The sequence below is a fragment of the Trifolium pratense genome, linkage group LG2 (genome assembly GCF_020283565.1).
Source record: "Trifolium pratense cultivar HEN17-A07 linkage group LG2, ARS_RC_1.1, whole genome shotgun sequence".
In the NCBI taxonomy this organism is placed as follows: domain Eukaryota; kingdom Viridiplantae; phylum Streptophyta; class Magnoliopsida; order Fabales; family Fabaceae; genus Trifolium; species Trifolium pratense.
In genome coordinates this window covers 2,781,090-2,807,259 of record NC_060060.1, presented here as the reverse complement: position 1 = coordinate 2,807,259, position 26,170 = coordinate 2,781,090, and the positions used below count along the sequence as shown (strand labels likewise).

Here is a 26,170-nt window from a genome sequence, read left to right as displayed (position 1 = left end):
TCATCATACTACTATGATACATCTCTAAATATAAAATAAGATTATTTTAACAAAAATTACAGAAATTAAAAAAATTAATTGTGATACTAAATTTATTGACAACTGATTATTTTTATAATAGTATTCATTTTAGAATAAATTATTATTTTTTAAAAATTATTTATTATATCTTATAGAAAAAAAATACTATAATAGTAAGAAATAATTAAAACGTTAAAAATATGAAAATGTTCTTATAAATAAAGATAAAAGAAAATCTTAAGATTGTAGTCACTACTGTATTTGTCCCCTCCCCTCTTCCTATTTACTATTTACACCCACCGTATTACTACCATGCATGATGCAGTGAAAATTTAAGAGTACGAACCAACCATGACTGACCCACTATGAATTGTGAAGACCAAACCCCAACCACATAAATCTTTTCTTATGTCACAGACTCTGTCACGGACCTTCATTGAAGTAAAGACTTGATGTTCAAAATTGTAAGCATTCAAAATTCAAAAGTAAAGACTTGATGTTCAAATTTGTAAGCATTCATTCAATTTAGAAATTCACAGCTAGCTCTTTCCATAATTAATACTAGTAATCTTATTCGAACATCTTTCGGATTGGGAACAGGAGCGGACCCAGACATAAATTACCGGTGGGGCTAAAAAATTTAGGCACTAATGGAATTTTTTACTTATTTTGATAGCTTAGTTAAACAACAAACAATATATGAGATTATTACTAATGGAACATCTATATCCAAAAAAAAAAGCAACAACAAATAAACAAACTAGAGAATTTCTATTCAAAAAACGAAACCAACAAACTATATCCAAAAAATCACAAAATTTATATCCAAATATTCATGCATATCATTATTGTTTGATGCTTCGCAAAATACTACCTTGAACCAAAATATATAGAATCCAAAATTATACTAGCTTATCAACTAGCTTAAAACTTATTAATTTTTATTCCAATTTTACCTATGTTATCTTACTTAAAAAAATAAAATATTAATTAAACATATATTTTTTATGTCATTATATGATAGTTCAATTGATAATTTTACCTAATATATACCACAGATATTTTCACTAATACTTAAACTAATATGTGTACGAGAGACTTACAATCATCAATAATAAACTTTAAACTGATATTTACATTAATATTTGTATGAATATGTATAAAGAATAATTTGAAATAATTTATAAAATTATTTATTTATTTTTTTAAAAAAATATGGGTTTGGGCTGGTGTGGCTATAGCCACACCATGCCTTGAACAGGTCCGCCCCTGATTGGGAAACTCTAGTGTTTGAGTTTCGAATTGGCGACCTCATTTTTAGCTAGTATCTAAATTATGGTTGATATCTTCGATTGTATTGAACACAAAAAGTGTTTTGAATTTTAGCTAGTGTCTAAATTATGCTATAAGCACTTTATCGTCAAAAAAGTGTTTCGGATTGGGCCATTTGCCCATACGAGAATTGAACTGAGTTACTCGAACTAAACTAAGCTATGCGGGCCGTCATTTGGCTCTAGGCATCCAAAAAATAGGGGCTCAAATTTTCTAATAATAATAGGCAAAGTTCAAACAATAATGAAACAAAAAGAAAATGAGATTCTTGCTAGTCAAAATTCCCACCATTGCTTTGCCAATAAAACTTCATTAAATTAAGGAGTGTTCCATCTTTTCCACTAAATTTAGCTCAAATTCCTTTTCTTTTTCTTTTTTTTTTTTGACTAAAGCTCAAATTCCTTTTAGGGATCAGAAAACACTCCATATATGTCTCTTTTTAATTTTCAATGTAATATTAATTAGTTTTCTTTTTTCTTCCAATTGTAGGAAAATTAGAATTCTAAATAATTCAATTATTTCAATTCAATTCTCTTTATTTAATTTCTACTTTTTTTTTTGGGACTATTATTCACTCTACTCTTAAATTTTGTTGGACTATTTTTATACTACCATCCTGGCTCAGTGACTGTTAACGTTAACTGAGATCGTTAGTTTGGGTGAGAACTGCACTAGAAAGTTCATGGCGCCGCGCGCCATCCCTGTTGTCGTCAATGTAGCCTCCAACGAAAACTTTTCGTTATGCTCTTTTTATGTAACATCAGTAGCGATATATGCAATTTCAATACTAAATATAAACAATTATTCAAACATTATGTAATATGTACCCATGTAATCGACAATGTTAGCACAAATGATAAGACATTTAACTTTGCTCACGTTTAATTCAAAATTCTTTCGCTAATATGTTATACATATATTTAATCGTAAAATCTCACTAAAATTAATAGTTCTCTGTGACATTACATGTAAAAGTAAGCCGTGTACATCTCTTATTTATTAATGTACTAATGTTGATAAAAAGAGACATAACTTTCACAAGAGATACTCTTCATGGCTATCAATCAAACCAAATGAAATAAATTTATATTGCTTGAATGTTTCATGTGTGCAGGACCTGGATTGGATGCAGTCAGCACCCATGATTGTCCATGCAGTTAGTGAAATCAAGACCGTTCAAGATCAAGATAGGACGGTTGATATTTAAAGATCAGAGTTTTTATATTTTAACTGTGTTTTAATATGAACCGTTTGATTTTAATCAGATAACTCTGATGCACTGATTGCATCACATCGACGGCACTAAATCCATGTCCATGTGTGCAACCTCAGCCTATTCTCATAAGACATTAACCATTGCAAATTGCATCCATATATAGTGGAAGGTGCAACTGGAAGTGCAAACAAACAAAACAAGCTGTGGCATGGATTGATGCATTTTAAGAATATGGATGCTAGCTCACAAAATATTATGATAAGCTATTATATATAATTAATGGCATGCAGGGTTATATAATAAGAAAGATTGAAAAGTTGCAACCCTTTACTTTTTGGACTTGTGTATAATAAAAATGTAAGCTTCTTACCCCTTCTGATCCAATTGTTAGCAAAAGATTCTTAGATTTATAGTGGTTGGCTCCACTTCACAAGATTAAATACCCCCACCCCATGTGTATAAGGTCCCCATTTGTGTTTGTTTGATACTTGGGATTTTCTTTCAATGATCTCACTTATGCAAATTTTTTCTTTTTTAAAACAATTTTCTTTCATTCTTTTGCTTTCAATCCACATTAGATAACCTTATGTTATATCACAAGAGTGCCAAAACCCATGTGGTCTTGTAATTGCTTGGCCATATTGAGGATCAAGCTTAAGAGATTGTGGGGCTACTCTTCAAAAGCCTCTTGTGTGCCACAAAGTAGAGGAGAAAATTGTGCCCTATTGCATGTTACCCCCTCGTGAGAATATCTTAATGGTCCTTGGTACGAAAACAAACCATTGATATGTACTATTCATTAATTATTTTGTGAGCCATATTGTGGAATTTTGGTGTTCCCGTTGAAGTTGTTTGGAGTCCACCTTGCTTAAGTTCTCGGACTGTTAAGTGTATAAATATGTTTGGACACCCTTACGCTTTGAGCTAGTTTTTGGGATGAAATCTAAACTCATTTAACATGATATTAGAGTCTCATATATTATAGCATTTCTAGATGTTGAGCTATGTGACTAATTAAATTAGCTTAGCTAATTAATTTTTTTAATCTTTGTATTACTGTTACATTGGCAAGAAAAGTCTAGATTGATACTTGGGTGTATAATCAACTCAGCATAGTCAATAACATGAACCCCACTATTCTTGCACATTGTAAAGGAATCATAATGAAAGAGAAAAAGGAATATTATATGTTATTAATCATGTATACTATGATACAAAAAAATAGTAGCTTAGTACATTATTAGAAGTTTGAATAAGATTAGTATTTTTTGTTTAGATTAATTTGTCTAAGATTGCTAGCATGTGTACTAACCTACCTAATCACATGCTTTATACTAACATAAGAGCATAAAATGATTGTTGCAAAATAAACACATCAAATCCATGGAAGTTTGTGTTTGAATGAATGCATATTCACATGCTTAGGTTGACTTGGATCCCCTCGTTATACACGCATAAAACTTATGACCTGACTCACTGAATCTTTGTTGGTCAGTTGGTGAATAAACTAGTACTAAAATGAAAATAAAATGACCCTTCCAATGTTGTAGGACCATTGAATAAAAATTTAGATCAACAATTTTTATCTCATCCATCAATGAGTTGTGAATATTCACCCATATGCTCGTGTGAATTATATATATCCAATATATCCAACATTATAAGTATCGTAGGAGTACTTAAGTAGACTCTTGGTTTTTAACGTATTTTGAGAGAAATTAATTTTTATGTTGATTGGCTTGTCAAATTCGACTCTTGCATGAATAAAAATTTATTGGTCTAATTTTTATGCTGATTGGCTTGTCAAATTCGACTCTTGCATGAATAAAAATTTATTGGTTTGGAATTTTAGTCACTACCTCATTGGCCGATGCTATGAGTCTCTTGAGACCTAGGTCGTTTGTGTTTTCTTCTTTAATTTTCTTAGTGATAAAAGTATAATAGAATAGGATTGAAGTTATAATTGTTTAGAATCTCATCATCCTAATTTTAAAATAATTGACATATAAAATTTATACTATGTAGTATATTTCTAATCATAGGAATATATACTAAATAGAAAATAGCAAGTTTTTCCTTTTTTTTTGTAAAACATAGAAATAAATAAAAAGAGAAATAAAACATTAAATTTAATTGATCTTTATCCATTTTAACTCATAAAAGCATAAAGGAACAAAACCTTTAAAAATTTCTACATTAAAAAACTAAAGAGGCCTCTCTGTCGGATCAAAGGTAGCGAGTGCCTATTGCCAGCAAATGGTGTCAAAGAAACATAAGGCATGGTGTCAAAGAAACATATATATATATATATATATATATATATATATATATATATATATATATATATATATATATATATATATATAATATGGGAAATGCTAAGTTAGTGGAAGACTAAAAACCCTCTTCTTTTGAAGGAAGATTTACTCTCACTAAATCGGTTATCCCCAAGTAATGCCTAATTATGTCATGCAATAACATTTTTGCCTATGTATAGCTGTGATGGAATAGATACAAAGTGCAGAAATTTCATATGAGGAGATAATGAGAATATGTATTTTTTTAAAATTATTAAATACTATGCATTTTTATGTTAGTGTGACTAAATCTTATGACTAAAATTTTGTGTTCATTCAAGTATTTAAACAATGCTCTATAAGTACTTTTTTTTTGACAAATATGCTATATAAGTACTTATTAGTATTTTTTTTCTATGAATATATACACACACACTAGCTTTTAAATTTGGTGAAGTACCATGGGCAAAGGCCCATGTTATATAAGCAAATATTGATCCATTACACTATGTTGTTTGATCCAAAACCAGGGCATGCCAAGAACTACCACGTACTAAGATTATCGAACTCATTGTGAGAATTCTTGTACAGCAGGGCCTGGTCGAAAACGTCAGAAAACACGTAAAAAGTAAAAAATTGGAATGAATAAATTCGATCTAGACAATTTAGCATCACTTTTTCTTTTCCAATTCAAATAGGTCATGACGTCCGACCTAGCAATTTCGACATTATAAACATGTCATAAATTATTTTTATAAGTTCTCCGATCCAAATATTTATATAAGTAGATAAACTCAAATAAGTCAATTTAAATAGATATTTAATGGGACCCCCACAAGTGGGCGGTGGGATTGGTCCCCTTGGATTAGTTAGTCCTAAGGCCTGATACAAAGTTTTAAAAAAAAAAAATAATAAAGAACCAACAAGTTTGGCAAACTCTATTACTATTTTTTTGAAAAAAAGTGTGGCAACTATATTTTGCATAGTGCATACTTGTTAGAGATTTTTTTTTATTAAAATCATTACCATAAATTAACACAAAATAGTTTCTGTTTTTTTTTTAAAATAATTAATAGTTTCTGTTTTTTAAATATAAAAAAAATAAATTATAATCATAACAAACGGCTCCATAATTTATGTATAGTGCATATCAGAGAGATTGAAATAACTTCTACTCTTTTTTTTTCATTATAATAATTTATATTGTAATTAAATTAGGATCATTAACCTTTATATGTATTTATTTTCTTTGTCTAATCCTATAATATAAATAGGAGCTTTTACTTGTACTTTGATCATCACAATGAATATACAATTATTTCTCATATTTTCTTGAGTTTCTACAATTTTCAATCATATTATACCTGAAATATTCAGGGTTGCACATGAGTTAAGAGAAATGCTAATCTCTCATAATTAATCAGCATAACAAACCAAACCAAAAAATTCAAAACTTTTTTTTTTTGAAGAGGCAATTTCAAAATTTTTTAAATGGGAAAATAAAACATAAATATGATGACAATGGGAAATCTAATGCACTTTTTCTTTTTTACTAATAAATCTAAGGTATCATCTGGTAGATAGTTTATTTTTTACCGAAATTTGTTTATATGTTTGAGCAACATGGAAGCGAAAGAGCGACACTTTGATCCAAAAATAGTTGTCGTTTTAGGTTTCTCTTACGCGCAAATTAAAAAACATAAATTTAAAATGTTACAAATTTACAAAATTATTCTTATTTGTTATTAGTTGTTTGCAGTTATCATATATGAATTAGGAGTAAAATTGACAAACAAATAATTGTCACATTAAAAAAATAACACGACGTTTATTTTAAATTGATTTTCTATGTTAAAACGACAATTATTTTGAAACGGTACGTAATAAGTGACAAAGAAATTGCTTCTTCAACTAAGATTATAAGCATTGGAAATATGGTTGCCGATATTCAAACATGCATATATATATATATATTGATTGAGAAAATTTGTGATTCAAAAGATCATTTCAAAATGATTCAAAAAAAAAAAAAAAAAGGGAGAGAATTTTATGGTCCAACACAAAATTCTTTCTCCTTTCATTTATATGGTTTTTCACATAAGAGAAATATATAAGTTCTATCTTGTAGTTCATTTTTTTTCTTGTACTTTTTTTTTTTTTTGACTAATTTTTTCTTCTTATTTTAAATCTGACATATCCGGACATATCCAAACATATTATTAATATTTGGATATTTAAGATTGTAACACTTGTTCAATCTTGGGACCCTTTTCGTAGAAACTTTTACGAAATTCTCCAAATGACATGGATTTATATATTGGAACATCTACCAATTGTTGTGCAGGTTCTATGATTCTTGAAAATGATGGATAGATGAAATATGCAACAGATGTTCTTGCACTTGTTGAATTTGTCACAACTCTATGTTCAGCTCCAACAAGCCTTCCATTGGTGATTATCTGAAAGGATATATATAATTTTATTATGAAACTTAAGTGAGTGACAAACAAAAAGATCAAAATATGATACACTCAATGAGTTCTAAGTCGTCGAAATTTTATTCCAGAATGTTATATTAAATTAAAAAACGGTCTTAAGATCTAAACAGATTGATCTTGATCAGATGGTTAGAAACTGTTGACCGCACCCAATCCAATTTCCCTTTTGATTCTTGAGATTATCAAAATATTAGTATGAAGTTTAATAAAATGTCTTAAAAAAAAAAGAAATTAGTTAATTTAATATCATTCACACTTCTCAAAAAAAAAAAAAAAATGGTTGAAGAGAGAGAAAAAAATTGAATTTATGATTTTACCTGCAAGATTAAACCAATGTTAACAACAAAAGCATTGGGAATAGGTTCAACTGGAATCCATTCATCATCCTTAAGTACTTGAAGTCCATGCACCTCTTGATCTTGAAGTAGAATAGTGATAATTGTAGGATCTCTATGCTTGGCTAGGCCCAAAGTTAAGCTAGGGTCTGGACATGGAGGGTAGTGATGAACTAGTACAACTGGATTTTCACTAAGTCCACCAATGAAATATCCTTGGTTAAGCCCTAACCCTTCACAAAGCATCTCCAAAATTTCATGTGCTAATTTGTTCAATTCTTGTGTATATTTACCAACAACCTCACTGAAAATATCCAACAAAAAAGAAGAATAAGGATTTGATTAGTTGAGGTGAAATATAGGATTGAGATATGGTGTTGTAACACAATGTTTAATCTCATCCGTTGATTTGAGATTAGATTGTCTAAATTGCGCATCAATTTTAACCAACTTTATGGAGAAAACTAATCGAATGATAAAAAAAAAATTATTTCTCTCTCATTTCAATATCTCCTTTTTAAGCAATTGGATTATTTCTATAATTTGAAATCTACACGTTTTTTCTTGCTTGTGTTTTTTTCCTTTTCTTTCTCATATGTCAATTTATTCCATTTGAATATAATTAAATACGATATATCTTTATATCGAAAATCAAAAACTTATTTATCATTTGATTTCTTTGACTACTATCCGACACATGCAAAATAATATTATATTTAGGAGAGAGATTATTAAATTATCTACTAGACCAAATTATTTTCATTTTCCAATTTTGGTATATAGGTCGCATATATAGTGAGCCATTCTTCTCTTGTATTTTCTGATTGGTGTAATAATGTATTTGCTTACTTTTAAAAAATCTAAAATGCATTACTTGAATTATAAGATTGAGCACGTCATGTTGTTTCTACTAGACCAACCCTCGTTGGTCTCTACTCATGTTTTCTATTTCACTAAAAATATGATATTATCCTTTAGGAAAAAAAAATAATGATATTATCTTATTATTTCTTGTCTCTCTCCCTAGTTTCTCTCCATGTTGCAACAAAGACTAGAGGCCAGTAGTACACATTCTACTTGATGCAAGCCTTGAATTGAAATCTAAGTAATACAGATTTCTTTAATCATTCTAATTAGGGTCTTTAACTTCAACATAGACTAAACACTCAAATCAAATTTCTTTAATCAAATTTATATGTTTCTCCACATTTAAATGTGTGGGTCGTGTCATTAAACTACTTAAAAAAAAAAACTAGAATTAGGGTAGAATTCAAACTAACGGCATAAATTAAACTCATACTCTTATGAGGAATGAAGTAACTTCTTAGGGTCTGTTTGGTAAAAATAAGCTATAAGCTAGCTGATAGCTGATAGCTGAAAAGCTAGCTTATAGCTGATAGCTGAAAAGCTAGCTTATTGAAATTAAAGTGTTTGGTAAAATTAGCTTTTAAAGTGGTTATTAAATATAAAATTACATAATTGATAGTGGGTAGTTTATTTTTTAGAGTGGGTAGTTATTAAATTAAAGGGTAAAAATGGAATAAAGTGTAAAAAGCTATAAGCTATAAGCTCAAATGCTACTTGAAATAGCATCTGAAAAAAAGCTATAAGCTAGTACAAAAAGCTTGTTACCAAACACCTCTAAATTTTTGAAACAAGCTTATAAGCTCATATAATAAGCTATAAGCTAGCTTATTTGTGTTACCAAACAGAGCCTTACTCCCTCTAGTCATTATTATAAGAAAAAAATTCACTTTTTAAATACATTGAAAGATTGATATATATAGTCTATGATATAATATCATCTTTAAAAGATAGTATAGTATCTAGTTGTTTACACTGATTTTTGGTAAACAACCGCTAGTTTAAATTAATTACTTGAGAGATCAACTAGTAAATCTCGGGACAATTGTTCATGCATTTTGTTAAAGTAAATTTGGAAGTCTATCTTTAAAGACATCCTTATTTTATAAAAGAACAATATGTTTAATTTCTGAAACATATGTTAGATGCAATTAAAGCAAGTTCACTCGAACGAGGGAACTAATGAAAAGCAGAATTTGTAAATGCTTTAAGAAAATAAAGACTTATGAAAAGTAAATTTGCATTTAGAATGTAAAAGTTACAAAGAAAATGTAAAGGTTCACCGATTCATACATCTTTCTCGAATAACTCGTTTCTCGCCTTAACATGGATACTTTGAGTGTTTGAGATTTTGTGTAAATGAATTGTGACCCCTACTTCGACTATACATACTTCCATTTATAGAAAATTAAGCAACGTCTATCCTAACGTTAAACCACTAAACTTCAGCCACGCGTCCTTTGCATTTGAAATGAACCAAGGCCTTTAAACCGTTGTAACCGTCGAAGTCGAATCACACTTAAATGATAAAAATGCTCTAAGTCCATAATTCTTGACTACTTCGATTCGTTGGCTTCTATCGAAAGATTCTTCAGTCTCGAGCTATGAAGCTTTTCCATTAGGATTCTCTTGTTCTTAAAAACATTACCCTTAACCTTCATTTAAACGATAAGAGAAAGAATCTCTCTTGTTTTTGAAGACATTAAAGACTAAGGCTACCTAAAGCCATTTCAACAGGTTTGTATAGCAATAAATGTCTTTAGAATCTGGAGATTATAACATATTTTACCTTGAGCTAAAATATGGGATAACAAATTGCCCCCAAAAATGCCTATTTCGATTTGAATGCCTCGAATGAAATAAGAGATTGGCATTTTTCAAAGTGCTTCTATTTCCAAACGCCATATCTTTATTTCGAATTGATTACGTCATGGCATGTAAAAAGCAACCGCTTCGGTTCTTACAAAAACTGTCACGTTCTGTACCATTTCTGAGTAGTGGGACACGCGTCAGTTTGAGAAGTTGAATCGGAATAGACAAAAAGCGCTTTTTCAGCATTTATCCCTTTTTTAATTAAATTTTTGTCTTAATCCAAGATTGCCTATAAATAAAGCTCTGTCACTTCAGTTGAAATTTTTTCAACTTCTTCCAAAACTTCTCACGCTCCAGAAATCTCTCAAAATCTTTCTCCCAATCTTGAAACACCAAAGATTCAAAACAAATCTGAACTTTACCGGATTCTTTGATTACCTTCTTTAGTTCGCATCTTTCAAGATCTCAGATCTAAATCTTTTCTCTCGTTTTCCCAAGAACTTTCATGGCGTCTTCATCTAACAAGTTTCAAGTTCCTTTTGCTGGAAAATGGAGCGATTTCTCCGTTGCTGATGATGGGACGAAGTATGTTCCAGAACCCAAAGGTAGCAAAGAACATCGAGAAATCTGGGAAAGTCAGGTAATGATTCCTTTTGCTATTGATAAAAATGTTTATGCTTTTGGTGGTCCGATTCCAGATGAGATGAACTTGACTAGGGAAGTAGATGAGATATTTCCATGTCTCGAAACTTGTGAACCCAGAATCTTTGACAGCAAACCCTATAACTTCGAATATATGCTGACAAATTATAAACCCTTTCGATCCCATCCTTATTACGGAAATAGCCTTTACCTTACTTGGCTTGATCGAATAGAACAATCCTTTGGCAAATTCTGGAAGGATTATGGAATCTTCGAGTTAATCCAATTTTCTAGGATAGGGCCCAAATACCAACCTGAAATGCTCATTGCTGCGATGCATTTCTTTGAAAAATCTACCAACACCTTTCACTTCAAAAGTGGTATGATGACACCCACCCTGTTCGATGTGTCAGCTATCACAGGGTTAAGACCCACTGGCAAAACTTACAGCCCTGATGATGTTAGTGATAACATCACTCTAAACTACAAAGAAAACGCCTTTTCTGCCTTTATCCTCAAACATTCAGGACCTGAGAATGAAGAAGTCTCAGATGAGGAACATGTGGCCTTTCTCACTCTATGGCTATCCCATTATGTATTTTGCTCTCGATCTCTCCAAATTGCTAGGAAATTTATACCCATGGCTGTGCAAATACATGAAGGATGCCATTTTGCCTTAGGACGCCTTCTACTGGCAACCCTGTATGAGTCGATTGGGGAAGTTTGTGATAACCTAAAAGGTTTAGTTCCTGCCAAATCGAAATCGAAGAAAGCCGCCACTGATGGATGTTTTCAAGCTGCTGGGCCAATGTGGCTATTACAATTGTGGTTAAATGCCACCTTTGAAAAGGAACTTGGTTTGTTCATTCCCACTGAACATCATGCTTCGATAGCTAAAAGGAAAATTGAAGGCACCCGCTTGATAAGGCTTCAACCTAATCCCCTCGAACAAAACACTCAACAGCTTTTCATGAAGTACATGAAGATTTTCTTAGCCATTGACCAATTCAAGCCTGAGCATGCCCCATTTGTGAAGAGAACCATTGGTCCTTCCTGGTTCGTCAAAGAAATACCAGTGTTGAATCCTAATGCTGAGGAGGAAATAAATGAAACCTGGACAGCATACTTAGATCCTACCATTCTGTCTATTCGAATTGGTACCCTATCTTCTGAATATGCATTAATTGGGTATCAACCAAATTTGGTCTCTAGACAGTTTGGCTTTTCACAGCTTCGACCAAAGAGCATGTATATAAGAAAGAAGAACATCGTGCTTGGGACTACTGTGACTTCCACTTTGTATGAAAGGTACATGAAGATTAGTCGTGATAACGTTTATGGCTTCGAGCCATTTGATTTCAACCTTTCTTACTACTGTACACAAGAGTTTGCCAACTGGTGGAGGCGATACTTCGATAGCAAACACCTAGGAGATGCAGTGCTTATCTCGAGGTTGGAGAGTGGGTTTACTCGACCTCAGATAAAGAGAATCGAACAGCAAGTCAAGACTACAGGTAGCTTGTCTATATATGCACTCTCTTTTACCAAATATTCTCATATTGTTTCGATTTAACCTTTTGCTTATGTTTCTTAGTTACCAAGAAACAAGCTGCAGAATCTGTTAAGACAGTTAAAGAGAAAACAACATCAAAGGCAGTTGAGTCTGAAGAGCCTTCTAAGGTACATACTGAATCGAAACTTGTTTTCCTTTGAAAAATTCTAAGTTAAATCTTTATTTTTCTAACCTACTTCTTCTAGGCACGTAAAAGACCAACCAACCTCCCTTCTACTGAGACTGGCCCATCAAAGAAGCCAAAACCTAACACAATAGTCGTTAGTGACGAAGAAAAGGTATAAGTTTTTTTTTTTTTTTTTTAATTTACTTTCAAAGTTCCTTCACATCCATTAACTCAAATGTTTCTTATCTCGACTCCTATTCGTAGGAAGAAGAAGAAGAAAGTTTCCAAAGGAAGAGGAAGCAACCTCCTACGAATGTCGAAACAAATATTCCAGAAACTACTTCTGATAGTCTTTCTACTGAAGAGAAGGAAAGGAAGATGAAAGAGAAGAAAGAGAAGAAGGAAAGGAAAGAAAAGAGGAAAGAAGAAAAGAAGAAAGAAGGAAGGAAAAGTTCAGAGGATCGAACCCGGGAGAAAAAGCATAAGAAGTCTAAGTCTTCAAGCGATCCTTCTGCACAAACTCCTTCGATCTCGAGCGAACAACAAGAGGCTACCCCTGAAGCTGAAGTTCAAGAAGATTTTGCTATGCCTGATGCTACATTCAAAGAATCGGACAACATGCCCCAGCAAGACAACAATCCAGAGGTACTTGTACTACTTTACTTGCATTTTCTTATTTATAATAAGTAAAGTTATATTTCTTCATATTCGATTCTGTTTTTCAGGACATCCTATCGAACAAGTCTAGTGGTGATACTCTCAAAGATAGTGAGACCACTATTTCTGAAAAAATCATACCAGAGCCCAGTCAAGATCAACCAGAGCATCCTATGTCTGCAGAGACTGATAACAAGACTTCTCCTTTCAAGGAATGGAATGAAAATCCAACAGTCGAGGTCGATGCTGATGAAACTTCCTCAGAGGAAGAAGACTTTGATTCTGAAGCCATAAAGGAAGCAGAGGCTGGTGGATCAGAATTGCTACCTGAAACTTCGACATCGAAGCTGTCAGCCAGCCTAGGGCTCGCTGAAGAAGAATTCATTTCCTTGCAAATTCATGATCCTGAGGCTGCTCTAAAACTTCTGATTTCTAAAACAACTACTGATCCCGTAAGTTCGAGTGGACCCAGTAATTCAACTGCTTCAGACTCAGAAATCAATTCTTCGGTTCGACAAGACTCTCTGATTTCGAAGCTATATACTGACTTCATCAATGGAGACATCTTGGCATCAGTTGAGGAACATCCTGCTAATGCTTTCAAGCATAAGTCTTTTTTGAACAAGTTGCACAATCCTCAAACTGATCTCGAAACCTTGAGGAAAGTCATCCAGCTCGAATCGATCTTGGATCAATTTGCTACTACGGTGCAAAGCTTGAAACGCAACTCTCAGAAACTTGTTGGTCAACAGGCTGCTTATGATGCATTATTCGAGAAGGCCATGGCTGCTCAATCGAAAGTTGACCAAATGAAGGCACAAGTTCAACAACCAGGCTTTGGGATTCAAGAATGTACCAACAATATTTCCAAGTGGGAGGCAGAGATAAATTCTCTTCGAGCCGAGATTGCTGATCGAGAGAAGAAGATCCTCGAAGAGAAAGCCAAGCGTTCGAAAATTGAAGAAGCTGTTGCTGCTACCACTCAAGAATCTATCCGTGAAGCTGCGAAGGAAGGTATCTCTCACTTTAGTGCTGCCACTGTGATCAAAGAAGAGATCCAATCTCTCGAAGATGCAATTAAGATCCAGACTGTCGAAGTTGGCCTTATCAAGGACCATTATGCTGATTTCAAATCTAAGTGTTTGTCTTAGATTTTCTTTTGATGTTTTAATTATTTTAAATTCTCGAACAATTATCTGGTTTTGTTTTTATTTGGTTTGTAACCTTGACAATTGCCTCTTATGGCACTTTTACTTTGTTTATGCCATTTCAATTTCGTTTCAAATATTTATTCTGTGCTAATATTAACTTCTAAAAGCGTTGGTTTATATTTTTTCAAATACTTACCATTTATATTCAATGTTCGCTTTTCTGAAGTCAATTCTTCTATTTCATACGCACCATTCGAAAATACTTGTATTATTTTAAAAGGTCCTTCCCAATTTGGAGACCATTTGCCTAAAACTCTATCTTTTTTGTCCATAGGCAAAATAACCTTCCAAACTAAATTCCCCACGTCAAAGGCTTTTGATTTAACCTTCTTATTATAGGCCTTTGCTACTCTTTCTTTTTGTCTACTTAAAGTATCAAACGCTCTTAGCCTTTCTTCGTCCAAATCAACCAATTCATCAAACATCATACTCCAATAGTGATCAGTTGGTATCTCCATTTGCCTTTGAATTCTGATAGATTGCAAATAAATTTCCACTGGTAACACGGCATCATGACCATATGTTAATCGAAATGGAGTAGAATTTGTTGATTCTTTAGGGGAATTTCTACATGCCCATAAGACTTGATTTAAAGTCTTGTTCCAATTTCTTGGCTTTTGAGCAATATGTTTTCTGATTAATCCAATTATAATTTTATTGGCAGCTTCTACTTGACCATTTGCTTGTGCATAATAAGGTGTCGAAGTCAAAAGTTTAAACCCTGTTTGCCTGGCGAATTCTTGCATCTTTCGACCAGTAAACACTGAACCTTGATCAGTTGTGATGGTTTTAGGAATTCCAAACCTATAAATAATGTGGTTTTGGATAAAACTTATAACTTCTTCTTGATCAACATTGGGCAGGGGTATAGCTTCGATCCATTTGGTAAAATAATCAACACCAACTATTATGTATTTTTGATTTTTTGATGATGCTGGTTTTATTTCACCAATTAAATCCAATGCCCAACCTCTAAATGGCCAAGGTTTTATTATCGAATGTAATTCACTTGCAGGTACATGTTGGATTCCTGCATGTTTTTGACATTCTTGACAACCTTTAGCAAAATCTATGCAATCTTTTAACATAGATGGCCAGTACATGCCTTGTCGAACTAAAAGCCATTTCATCTTATGGCCTGATTGATGAGAACCACAAGCCCCACTATGAACATCAGATATTGCTATGTAGGCTTCATTTTCACTAAGGCATTTCAACAGTACTCCTTCGAGGGTCTTTTTAAACAATTCATTACCAATGATCACATAATTTGATGCCCTATATTTGATCTTTCGAGGAGCACTCCCGATTGGATTTTCCAAATATTCTACAATTGGTTTTCTCCAATCACCATCTATTAAATTGTCAATGACCAAAATTTGGAGTTCATCATAATTCATTTCTTTATCAGAATTATTTATGTCATTTGGTGACATCTCTGCCCCCTCAAGTTTTGGTATTGACAATTCCAATTGCATTGGCTCATTAGAAATCAATTTTTCTTTGATTTCTATTAATTGTTCTAGCTTTTCTTTGGACACTTTGTATCCTGAAGCAATCTGGGCTAAGTCATTTGCTTCTTGATTTTCTATTCGAGGAACATGTTCTATGTCAATCGAATCGAAACGTTTTAGTAACGCATTTGCTATGACAAAATAACGAATCAAATGCTCTTTGATACATTTGTATTCTTTTGTCAGTTGTTTCAAAACTAGTTCTGAATCACCTTTTATTTTAACGTCTTTTGCCCCCAGGCTTAATAATATTTCTAATCCTGCTATCAAAGCCTCATATTCAGCCTCATTGTTCGAAAAAATACCATTAATCCTGTATTTGAACTTAGTAGGAATTTTTTGTGGGGAAATTATCAAAATACCTATTCCAGTACCATGTTGATGTCTAGACCCATCGAAATACAAAGTCCATGGTTCTAGAGCAATGTAATTTTGAGGTGATTCGATTACCGAATGGTCAACAATGAAGTCAGCCACTATTTGGCCTTTAATTGCTTTCAAAGGCTTGTATGAAAGTGAGTACTCAGAAAGAGCCAAAGCCCATCTCCCAATTCGACTATGTAAAATTGGTTTTAGCAACATATGTTTAATAACATCATAATGAGAATAAACATAAACATCAATAGGCTTTATATAATGCTTCAATTTCATACAAGAAAAATATAAACAAAGACAAAGCTTTTCAATACTACTATATCTAGTTTCAACATCATTAAGGACTCTACTTAGATAATAAATGGCCTTTTCTTCGCCATTTTCGTCCTCTTGGGCTAACATACTACCTAATGTGGTATCAGATGCTGAAATATACAACTTCATAAACTTATTTCTAATTGGTGGCATCAGAGTTGGAGGATTAGACAAGTATCTTTTGATTGCATCGAATGCTTCCTGCTGATCCTGCCCCCAAGTAAAAACATCCTCTTTCTTGAGTCGAAGCAATGGTGAAAAAGCTTGAGCTTTACCACTTAGATTCGAAATGAATCTTCTCAGAAAGTTGATTTTTCCCAACAAGGATTGAAGTTGCTTTTTGTTTGTTGGAGGGTTAGTCTCCAAAATTGCTTTTGTCTTGTTTTGGTTTATCTCAATGCCTTTTTTATGCACCACAAAACCAAGGAAATCTCCTGCATGCACACAAAAAGCACATTTCAATGGATTCATTTTCAATCCATATTTCCTCATTCTTTCGAATGACTTTTTTAAACAAAGCAAATGATCATTTTGTGATGATGATTTAACAATAATATCATCAATATATACTTGCATAAAAGTATCTATAAAATCATGGAAAATTGAGTTCATTGCTCTTTGGTATGTGGCTCCAGCATTTTTCAATCCAAACGGCATTACGACCCATTCATAGGTACCCAAAGCCCCTGGGCACCGAAAAGCTGTTTTTGCCACATCTTCCTCGGCGATAAAAATTTGGTTATATCCAGAATACCCATCTAACATGCTAAGATATTCGAAGCCTGCTGCTGAATCTATTAACATTTCTGCTACAGGCATCGAATATTCATCTTTAGGGGTAGCATTATTTAAGTCCCTAAAATCTATACATATTCTAAGAGAACCATTTTTCTTAATGACAGGAACTATATTTGCTAACCATTCGACATACCTGGCAGTCCGGATGAACTTGCTTCTCAGCAGCCTTTCAATTTCCTCCTTGATCTTAGATAGGATTTCTGGTGCGAATCTTCTTGGTGATTGTTTAACTGGTTTCTTGTCTGGTCGAATGGGTAATCTATGTTCGACCAAATTTCTGTCTAAACCTGGCATTTCATTGTAATCCCAAGCAAAACAATCTTTGAACTCTTTAAGGAGTTCGACCAGTTTATCACGCAAGTCCTTTGGGATATTGGAACTTATGTACGTTGGCCTTTTGATAGAGCCATCTCCAATATCTATTTCCTCCAAAGGATCTTGAGCCTGCATCTTTTGATTGGAACTGGAAGGATCCTTTTCAAATCCTAATGGTTCTTCATCATAGATGCAGTCCAATTTTTGAGTTATTGGCAAAAATTTGCCATCTTCACAGTTGTTGGCTTCGACAGCCATATTTTCTTGCAGCATTGTGGCTTCTAAAGCCATCTTTATCTTGTTTTCGGCCATATAAGCCGAAATCTTGGCCCAAGCATTGGGCTTAGTCATCGTAGTATTCTTCAAGGTCCCACCCAGTTGGGCGGACTTTGCCTTCATCCACATGTGGACCTTCGTCTATCTCCTCTCTCTCCCAAATGAATCCATGAGTTGGATCCAATTTGACAGAATGGTAGACATTATCAGCAGGGGCATAGGCATATCCCTGTTCAGTGCATGGCGATATGTTCGCCAATTTCTTATCAAATGAATGCTTAGTTATGTGGTGTGTTTCAGCCCTAAAATAACTTTGATCGGCTTCGATATCTCTACTACACCATCATCTCTCCAAATACTTACCCTCTGATGGAGAGTCGAAGGTACAGCTCCAACACCATGTATCCACTCCCTTCCTAGAAGCAGATTATAATTGGCCTTCGATGCTACAACCAAAAACAGAGTTGGCCTAACAGTGCTGCCAACTGCCACATCGACTTGAATTGCCCCCAGCGAGAAACCAGTCTCACCTTCGTAATTCGAAAGAACGATGTTGTGAGGGTGCAAGTCGGTAGAGAATTTACCAATCTTGGTAATCATGAATTCTGGCATCAGGTTTACTGCTGCTCCTCCATCAATCAATACTTTGTTGACCCCCACATTGTTTACTTTGGCCTGAATAAAGAGGGGTTTCAAATGATTCTTCATTCCCTCAGTTGGCCTCTCAAAATTGGCCATCTGTTCCTCTAAGCAGCCATTATTCATTACATAATAACACATTGGCTTATGCAAAGCCAATTCAGACTCATCGAACTCATCCTCCCCTTCAGTCACCTCTGACCATACGTCATATTCAGCAGGGAGGATCGAAACTACGTTCACCAGCACATCAAACTCGGGATCTGAATCAAGGAGATCCTCATCTTCCATGTTTTCTCCTTCGAACTCATTCTCAACCTTTCGAACATCCTCTGGTTGAGTCAATCTTTCTTTTATAGGCCTTCTAGTGACTTCGACAACCTGTTTTCCTTTGTTGTCTTCAGTCTTTTGAGCCTCTTGAAGGGAGAGCCTTTGTTGGCGCTGATGCCTACGCCATTGTGTGCGGGTCATGGGATTCTTTCCCTTGTAATTGTTTCTGTAAGCATACTTCTTCGAATCGACAGAATGACTCGAACTTCCCTTGTCAACAGAATTTCTGACAAAGTTGGATGCATGACCATGAACCCATTTGTTCATTGGTGATTTGTTGGATGGCACAAAAGTATTTGGGTTGCCCAACCTTTGATGTATTGGTTTAGCATGCGCCATGTTCTGTCTTTTCATTGGCCTTGATTTTGGCCAATTGTCTTTATTACTTCTGAATGGTATAAACTTGTTGAGGCCTTCAGTAGCCTTCTTGTCGAATACAGAACTGCACCTTGGACAAAGCATAACTTCAGATTTGTTAAGCTTACACCTTTGCAGAAAATCAATCAATTCCTCTTCAGCCCCAGGATATGCTACTTTCATTTTCTCATAGTACTCATTCTCTGGAATAGAAACTAATTGAGCGCCTCCTGATAAGTCCATGGCATCGATCATCAAGCATTCGACCGGTTCCACATAGGAAGCATCAGATATTTGTAGTGGATCTTCGTCAATTTTCATCTTGTGTCCGGATTTCTCTCCAAACTTCAGCCTTCCATCTTTCAAAGCCTTTTGAACCAGATCCCTGAAAAGAACACATTGTGAGGTTTTATGACCCAAGAAATTATGAAATTTGCAAAAACCTCTTTTCTTTTGCTGTTCAAGGGGAGGCACTTTCAATCCCTTTGGAACAACAATTTGGCCATCAGTAACCAATAAATCGAATATTTCATCACATTTAGTTATGTCAAATGAATAAGTTTTAGTAACAAATTTATCATTCTTAGGTTCGACAGGATTTTTTCCATTCGAAGGTTTTAATAATTTACAGACATAAGGAGGGCCAGGTTTTAGTTCGGCCACATTGATTTCATTATCCTCTATGTCTCCATAATTTATTACATATTCCTCATCATCATCATCCATAGTTTCGACATAAGCAATCTTTTCCCTCTTTTGAAACTTTGATGATCTAGCCTTTTCAGCCTTAAGGCGTTCGACCTGTCTTACCCTATCTGCTAATTGTGCCATGTCTCTTAGATGTTGCGTATCTAATTTCTTTCGAATCGAATAATCTAGGCCTCCAGCAGCCATTTCGACTAATTCATGTTCAGGCACTTGAGTAAAACATCTGGCCTTGAGTAGCCTAAATCGATTCAGATAATCATCTATGGACTCTGGTGTCTTTCTCCTCACACTGGCCAATTCCTTCAAACTAATCTTAGATTGGCCCATATAAAACTGTTCATGGAAAGCCCTTTCCAATTGAGTCCAATGCTGAATCGAACGGGGGGGAAGAGTTGTGAACCAAGTGAAAGCATTTTTTGTAAGGGAATTTGGGAAATATTTCAACCTTAAATTTTCGTTATCTGCCAAATTTCCTGCCTCGGCAAAAAATCTTGCCACATGTTCCACTGTTGACTCGGCTGTGTCCCCAGCAAACTTTGTGAATTTGGGGATCTTCCATCCCCTTGGCAATTCAGTTTGTAACACGTATTCAGATAATGGGGAAATAAAGTTAGGCCTATGTAGGCCAACATTGAAACCGTTTTGAGTTAAAATAGTTTCGACTAAATTTGCCAAGTTATCTTGTTGCGCAAAATTATTTCTTTGCACATTTCTCACTACTTCGTCAGCATTCTGATTTCTATTAACCAAAATTACTTCAGGCCCTGGCCCATGGTTCACTACTGGGGCCGGTGGTTCCTCTTGTACCACTTGTGGTACTTGATTGTTTGGAACTTCATTGTTCACATGAAACCCTTGGTTCTGAACCTGTGTTTGGTTTCGAATGGGCTGAAGGTTTTGGTTAGGCATTGCAGGGGTGCCAAAGAAATCTGCAATACGCCCCATCTGATGGGCCAACAATTGATAATTGTTATTTGTATTGTTAATCAAGGGATTCAAAATAGTTCCCAATTGCGAAGTCAGAGTATTAACCATTTCATGATTACTCTCGTCCATTTGTTGTCGAAAGGACATCATAGTTACATTGGTTAAATTTTGTAAGGCAATATCTCTGGTCCTATTTCCCACAACAGAGGCTGCTGGGGAAGGCATGGTACCCCTGTCAGGATTTGGGTTAGAATTATGTAAGCCTGCCATCAAAGAATCTGGCATTCCTAGTCCTGATTGGTTCAATAAAAACGATCGAATGGGGCTCCTTACATCTTCAGCACCAGGCTGACTGCCTCCTATACCATGTGATACTAACGAAGATATCGACCCAGATACAGTCGAACTCGTTGAGGGCATTGTTACCCCTATATTCCCAAAACTGACTGCAGGAACGCTCGAAGCAGATGTTCCAGAGCCTTGGGCCATGACAGTAGCGTTACTAATTGACGCTTGTGTTGGCTGTCCTTCAGGATTTGGGACATTGTTGTTATTGTTTTGATTATTATTTGGTGGTCTAACCATTTTTGATCTAGATTTGACACTAGTTAAATTTGGTAAAGATTTACCACTTCTCAAATGCATACAAAATCAAAACACAAACTATAAACACTAACTGTCTTAATACTTGTAAAAGGATTTTTAGAAAATAAACTTCTTTTAAACAACGTAAATTGCACAAAACAACCTGTCCCACTGGGCGTGCCAATTTGTTTACACTGATTTTTGGTAAACAACCGCTAGTTTAAATTAATTACTTGAGAGATCAACTAGTAAATCTCGGGACAATTGTTCATGCATTTTGTTAAAGTAAATTTGGAAGTCTATCTTTAAAGACATCCTTATTTTATAAAAGAACAATATGTTTAATTTCTGAAACATATGTTAGATGCAATTAAAGCAAGTTCACTCGAACGAGGGAACTAATGAAAAGCAGAATTTGTAAATGCTTTAAGAAAATAAAGACTTATGAAAAGTAAATTTGCATTTAGAATGTAAAAGTTACAAAGAAAATGTAAAGGTTCACCGATTCATACATCTTTCTCGAATAACTCGTTTCTCGCCTTAACATGGATACTTTGAGTGTTTGAGATTTTGTGTAAATGAATTGTGACCCCTACTTCGACTATACATACTTCCATTTATAGAAAATTAAGCAACGTCTATCCTAACGTTAAACCACTAAACTTCAGCCACGCGTCCTTTGCATTTGAAATGAACCAAGGCCTTTAAACCGTTGTAACCGTCGAAGTCGAATCACACTTAAATGATAAAAATGCTCTAAGTCCATAATTCTTGACTACTTCGATTCGTTGGCTTCTATCGAAAGATTCTTCAGTCTCGAGCTATGAAGCTTTTCCATTAGGATTCTCTTGTTCTTAAAAACATTACCCTTAACCTTCATTTAAACGATAAGAGAAAGAATCTCTCTTGTTTTTGAAGACATTAAAGACTAAGGCTACCTAAAGCCATTTCAACAGGTTTGTATAGCAATAAATGTCTTTAGAATCTGGAGATTATAACATATTTTACCTTGAGCTAAAATATGGGATAACACTAGTCTATGATATACGAAAGGGGAGAGTATCATCTTTCATTGACTTTTAAGTTTATCAATCTAATAATTCTCAAAAACTATCATCAATCTAATAATATCTACTCTATAAAATCTACGATATAAGACAGGAGGGAGTATCATCTTTTATTGACTTTTAAGTTTATCAATCTAATAATTCTCAAAAATATGTATTCTAAGAGTTGAATTCAATGTATTTTTTCATTAAAATATAATATAAAAAAATTGGTACAAAATATATTTAATTTTTTAATTGATTGTGTCTATATTTTGACTTGACTTTTCTATGATACATCAATTTTTTGTCATTTCAATGCGATCCATTCAATAACGTTATGTGATGACTTTTTTTTTTGTTAAGTAGTCTAGTGGCTAGACTCACACATTTAAATGTGGAGAAATGGGGAATCTGGGGTTCGAATCCTGGTCACTCCAATAATGTCTCTGGTAGCTACCATTTGAGTTACACTTATGAGACGGATTAAGTATAATGACTAATTTATAGTTCAATTAGTAGAAATATTGCATTTTATATGGAGGGCCGGGTTCGAACTCGAGATCTCCAACTTATATTGACCTCAAGAGGTAAATTTTCATTCATTAGGCGACTTAACAAAAAAAAGTAAGTTTTTTTTTTACTAAAAAAAAAAGAGTAAGTTTTGAACAATGAAAAATAAACATTGAGTCGTGCTAACTAGTGTCTCTGTGACACTAATTAAGGAAGCCAAATATATAATTTTTGAATTTAAATAAACATTATTTATACTTTTAAAAAGTAAAATACACAAATTCTAAGACTTATTTATCACATTTAGTTTCTTAACTAGTATTTGAATTAATGACACCTGTTAACATTTTCAATAAACATTTCTGCAATTCCACTCAATATGATTAATTAAATTTTGAAATCATCAGAATGGTATATTAGAGTAGCAAATGATAGTAACCATGGGAAGAACACAATTTTTTATGATTATGGAAAGAACTATATAATAATATCACAACACTAGAAAAAAGTACTTTATAAAAGAAAAATTATGAAAATTGTTGAGTATGGTTCATATATGCATCAGGAAAAGGGTAATCCTTCAGTTGTAGGATATGTTGATTCAGACTACGCCGGTGATATGGATGACAGGAGGTCTACTACAGGTTATGTGTTTACTCTTGCAGGAGGACCTATTTGTTGGAAATCGTCAGTTCAATCTATAGTGGCTATGTCAACAACTGAAGCAGAGTACATGGCAGTAGTTGAAGCTGCCAAAGAGGCCTTATGGCTTACAGGATTAGTGAAGGAATTGGGTGTTGAGCAAGGTGGAGTTCAACTGCATTGTGATAGTCATAGTGCCATTTACTTGGCCAAGAATCAAGTGTATCATGCCAGAACTAAGCATATTGATGTGAGGTTTCACAAGATCAGAGAACTACTTACAACTGGACAGATATTACTTGAGAAGGTTCATACTTCAGAGAATGCAGCTGACATGTTGACCAAGCCAGTCACCAGTGACAAGTTCAAGCATTGCTTGGACTTGTTACATGTTTCTCAGTGTTAAGAAGGAAACGACCCCCCCTTAGCGCTAAGGATGCGGATGTCATACAGAGGTTCTTCATATGGGTTTGATATTCACCAAGGTGGAGATTGTTGAGCATGGTTCATATGGTGCAGGGGTATTTACGACATTCTATTATTATTATATATACCGCTTGTAGCACTGAAACCCTAATTCATTCTTTCATCTAATAGAAACGAGCTGTAGCGAATTCTGCAGCCGAAGACGTACCTAAGGGGAACTCCGTTATCAAACTTCTTGTGTTCTTATTGTTTGCAATTTCGTTATTATTACCTTCTGTTACTATTTGTGCACAACAAAAATAAATTTAATTACCGGTATTTATGTGGTTTCTCAGGCCAAAACTCCAAGAATTCTCCGGAGGGAGGACATGGGTGTGTCAATGTGTCCTTCCAATATTGAATAGCATCTTTTTTATAATTTTCACTACTTGCATATAACTTGCAATTAACTCCATTTGGATCTTTAGAGCATTCATCTATCTTTTCCTTTGGAGGCATGGCATGAAATTCTTTGAATATATTTAGTGCTTCATCCATTAAATTCTTGGAAACTCCATGGTTGATCACCTATTTCATGTTTTTTTTTATTAATCAATCAAGCATAGACATTGATTTTAGTAAATTTGGCAAGAAAACCAAACAAAATGGAATATATAAAATTGTTTTGTTTCGATCATGTCTCTGACCACCGAGGTCTAATGCATGTAGTTGGTATTCAATGTGTGAGTATTCTAAACTTCGATCAGTAAAAAAATATATGATTTCTTTGAATTCATGATCAATATTCATCGGTTAAATCTAATCATAAACTATCAATAAGGACTTAAAAACTCTACCCAAAAAAAAATTAAGATAAGCCATTTTTGTTTTTTTTAAAGATAAACCGGTTTTCGTCAATGCAACAACAGTATATTCGATCAGAAATTAGACGGTGTTACGCTTATCTACACATGAATATTTATGAATATATAGTTTAACAACATGAAACACTTCCTTTCCTTCTTAATTATTATTCAAAGATGAATCATATAAATTAAGTAGAAGAAGAGGAAAATTGTATAGGAAATAAAAGAAATTGTTGAAACTAACCTGAAAAAAACCATATTCTTCTGAAGCTTTCAAAATTTGCATTATGGTATGAGCATGATCATGTCCTCCAAGATCAATCAAAGGTATTGTCTTACTTGTAGGGCTAGTGACCTTACCAGGCCTACAATCAAGTGGTTGAACAAAAGAAGAGGGAACAGAGAAATTAACCTTAGACCAATTTGAGATAAGCCTTTGTTCCATTGTTTCCATGTCTACTATGTTGTCTCTATAGAATTTGAGATACACAAACAAATTTGATGAAGAAAAATGTGTGTTTTGCACATGTTGTTTGCGTCATTTTATAGTTATATACATGTGACGGTGTGAACCATGCAGTTTCTTGTTGTTTTTGCTTTTTGTTGTTTTTGGGTTGTTTGTTAGAATATAAGAGATGTTGACCCTTTACAAAATTATCCTTCTTCCAAATTAATATTTTTACGTTGCGTGCAGAGAATATCCATTTTATCGACAAAAATAAGAATTTTCATTAAAAAAAAATCTCTCGAAAAAGAATCTAAGTTCCGTTCCTGAAAGTTGACCATTTTAGTGGTAGCTCAAACTTTGCCATATAAATATGGAAATTTCAGATGTTCCAATGTTGACTTTAGAATTAGTCGCATTGTATGTATAAGTCGTGGGGATGCCTTGAGATGACGTCTATTAATTGGAGGATTGAAGTTTTTTTTTTTTTTTGGTTATCAAGACTCTTATCACTTGTACCAATTCATTATTGGTGGATTGAAGGTTTTAT

At 33.8% G+C, this 26,170-nt stretch overlaps 1 protein-coding gene across 1 annotated transcript; it reads right to left on the bottom strand.

The window, feature by feature from the left end:
- Window positions 1-6,807: 6,807 nt before the first annotated feature.
- Window positions 6,808-25,748, bottom strand: LOC123903994 (hyoscyamine 6-dioxygenase-like). Its single transcript, XM_045953686.1, has 4 exons — window positions 25,420-25,748; window positions 24,644-24,897; window positions 7,682-8,003; window positions 6,808-7,325 (listed from the first exon to the last, which is right to left on the bottom strand). The coding sequence occupies exons 1-4, from the start codon at window positions 25,627-25,629 to the stop codon at window positions 7,101-7,103; spliced, it is 1,011 nt and encodes a 336-aa protein (XP_045809642.1). The 5' UTR covers window positions 25,630-25,748; the 3' UTR covers window positions 6,808-7,100.
- Between the last annotated feature and the right edge of the window lie 422 nt (window positions 25,749-26,170).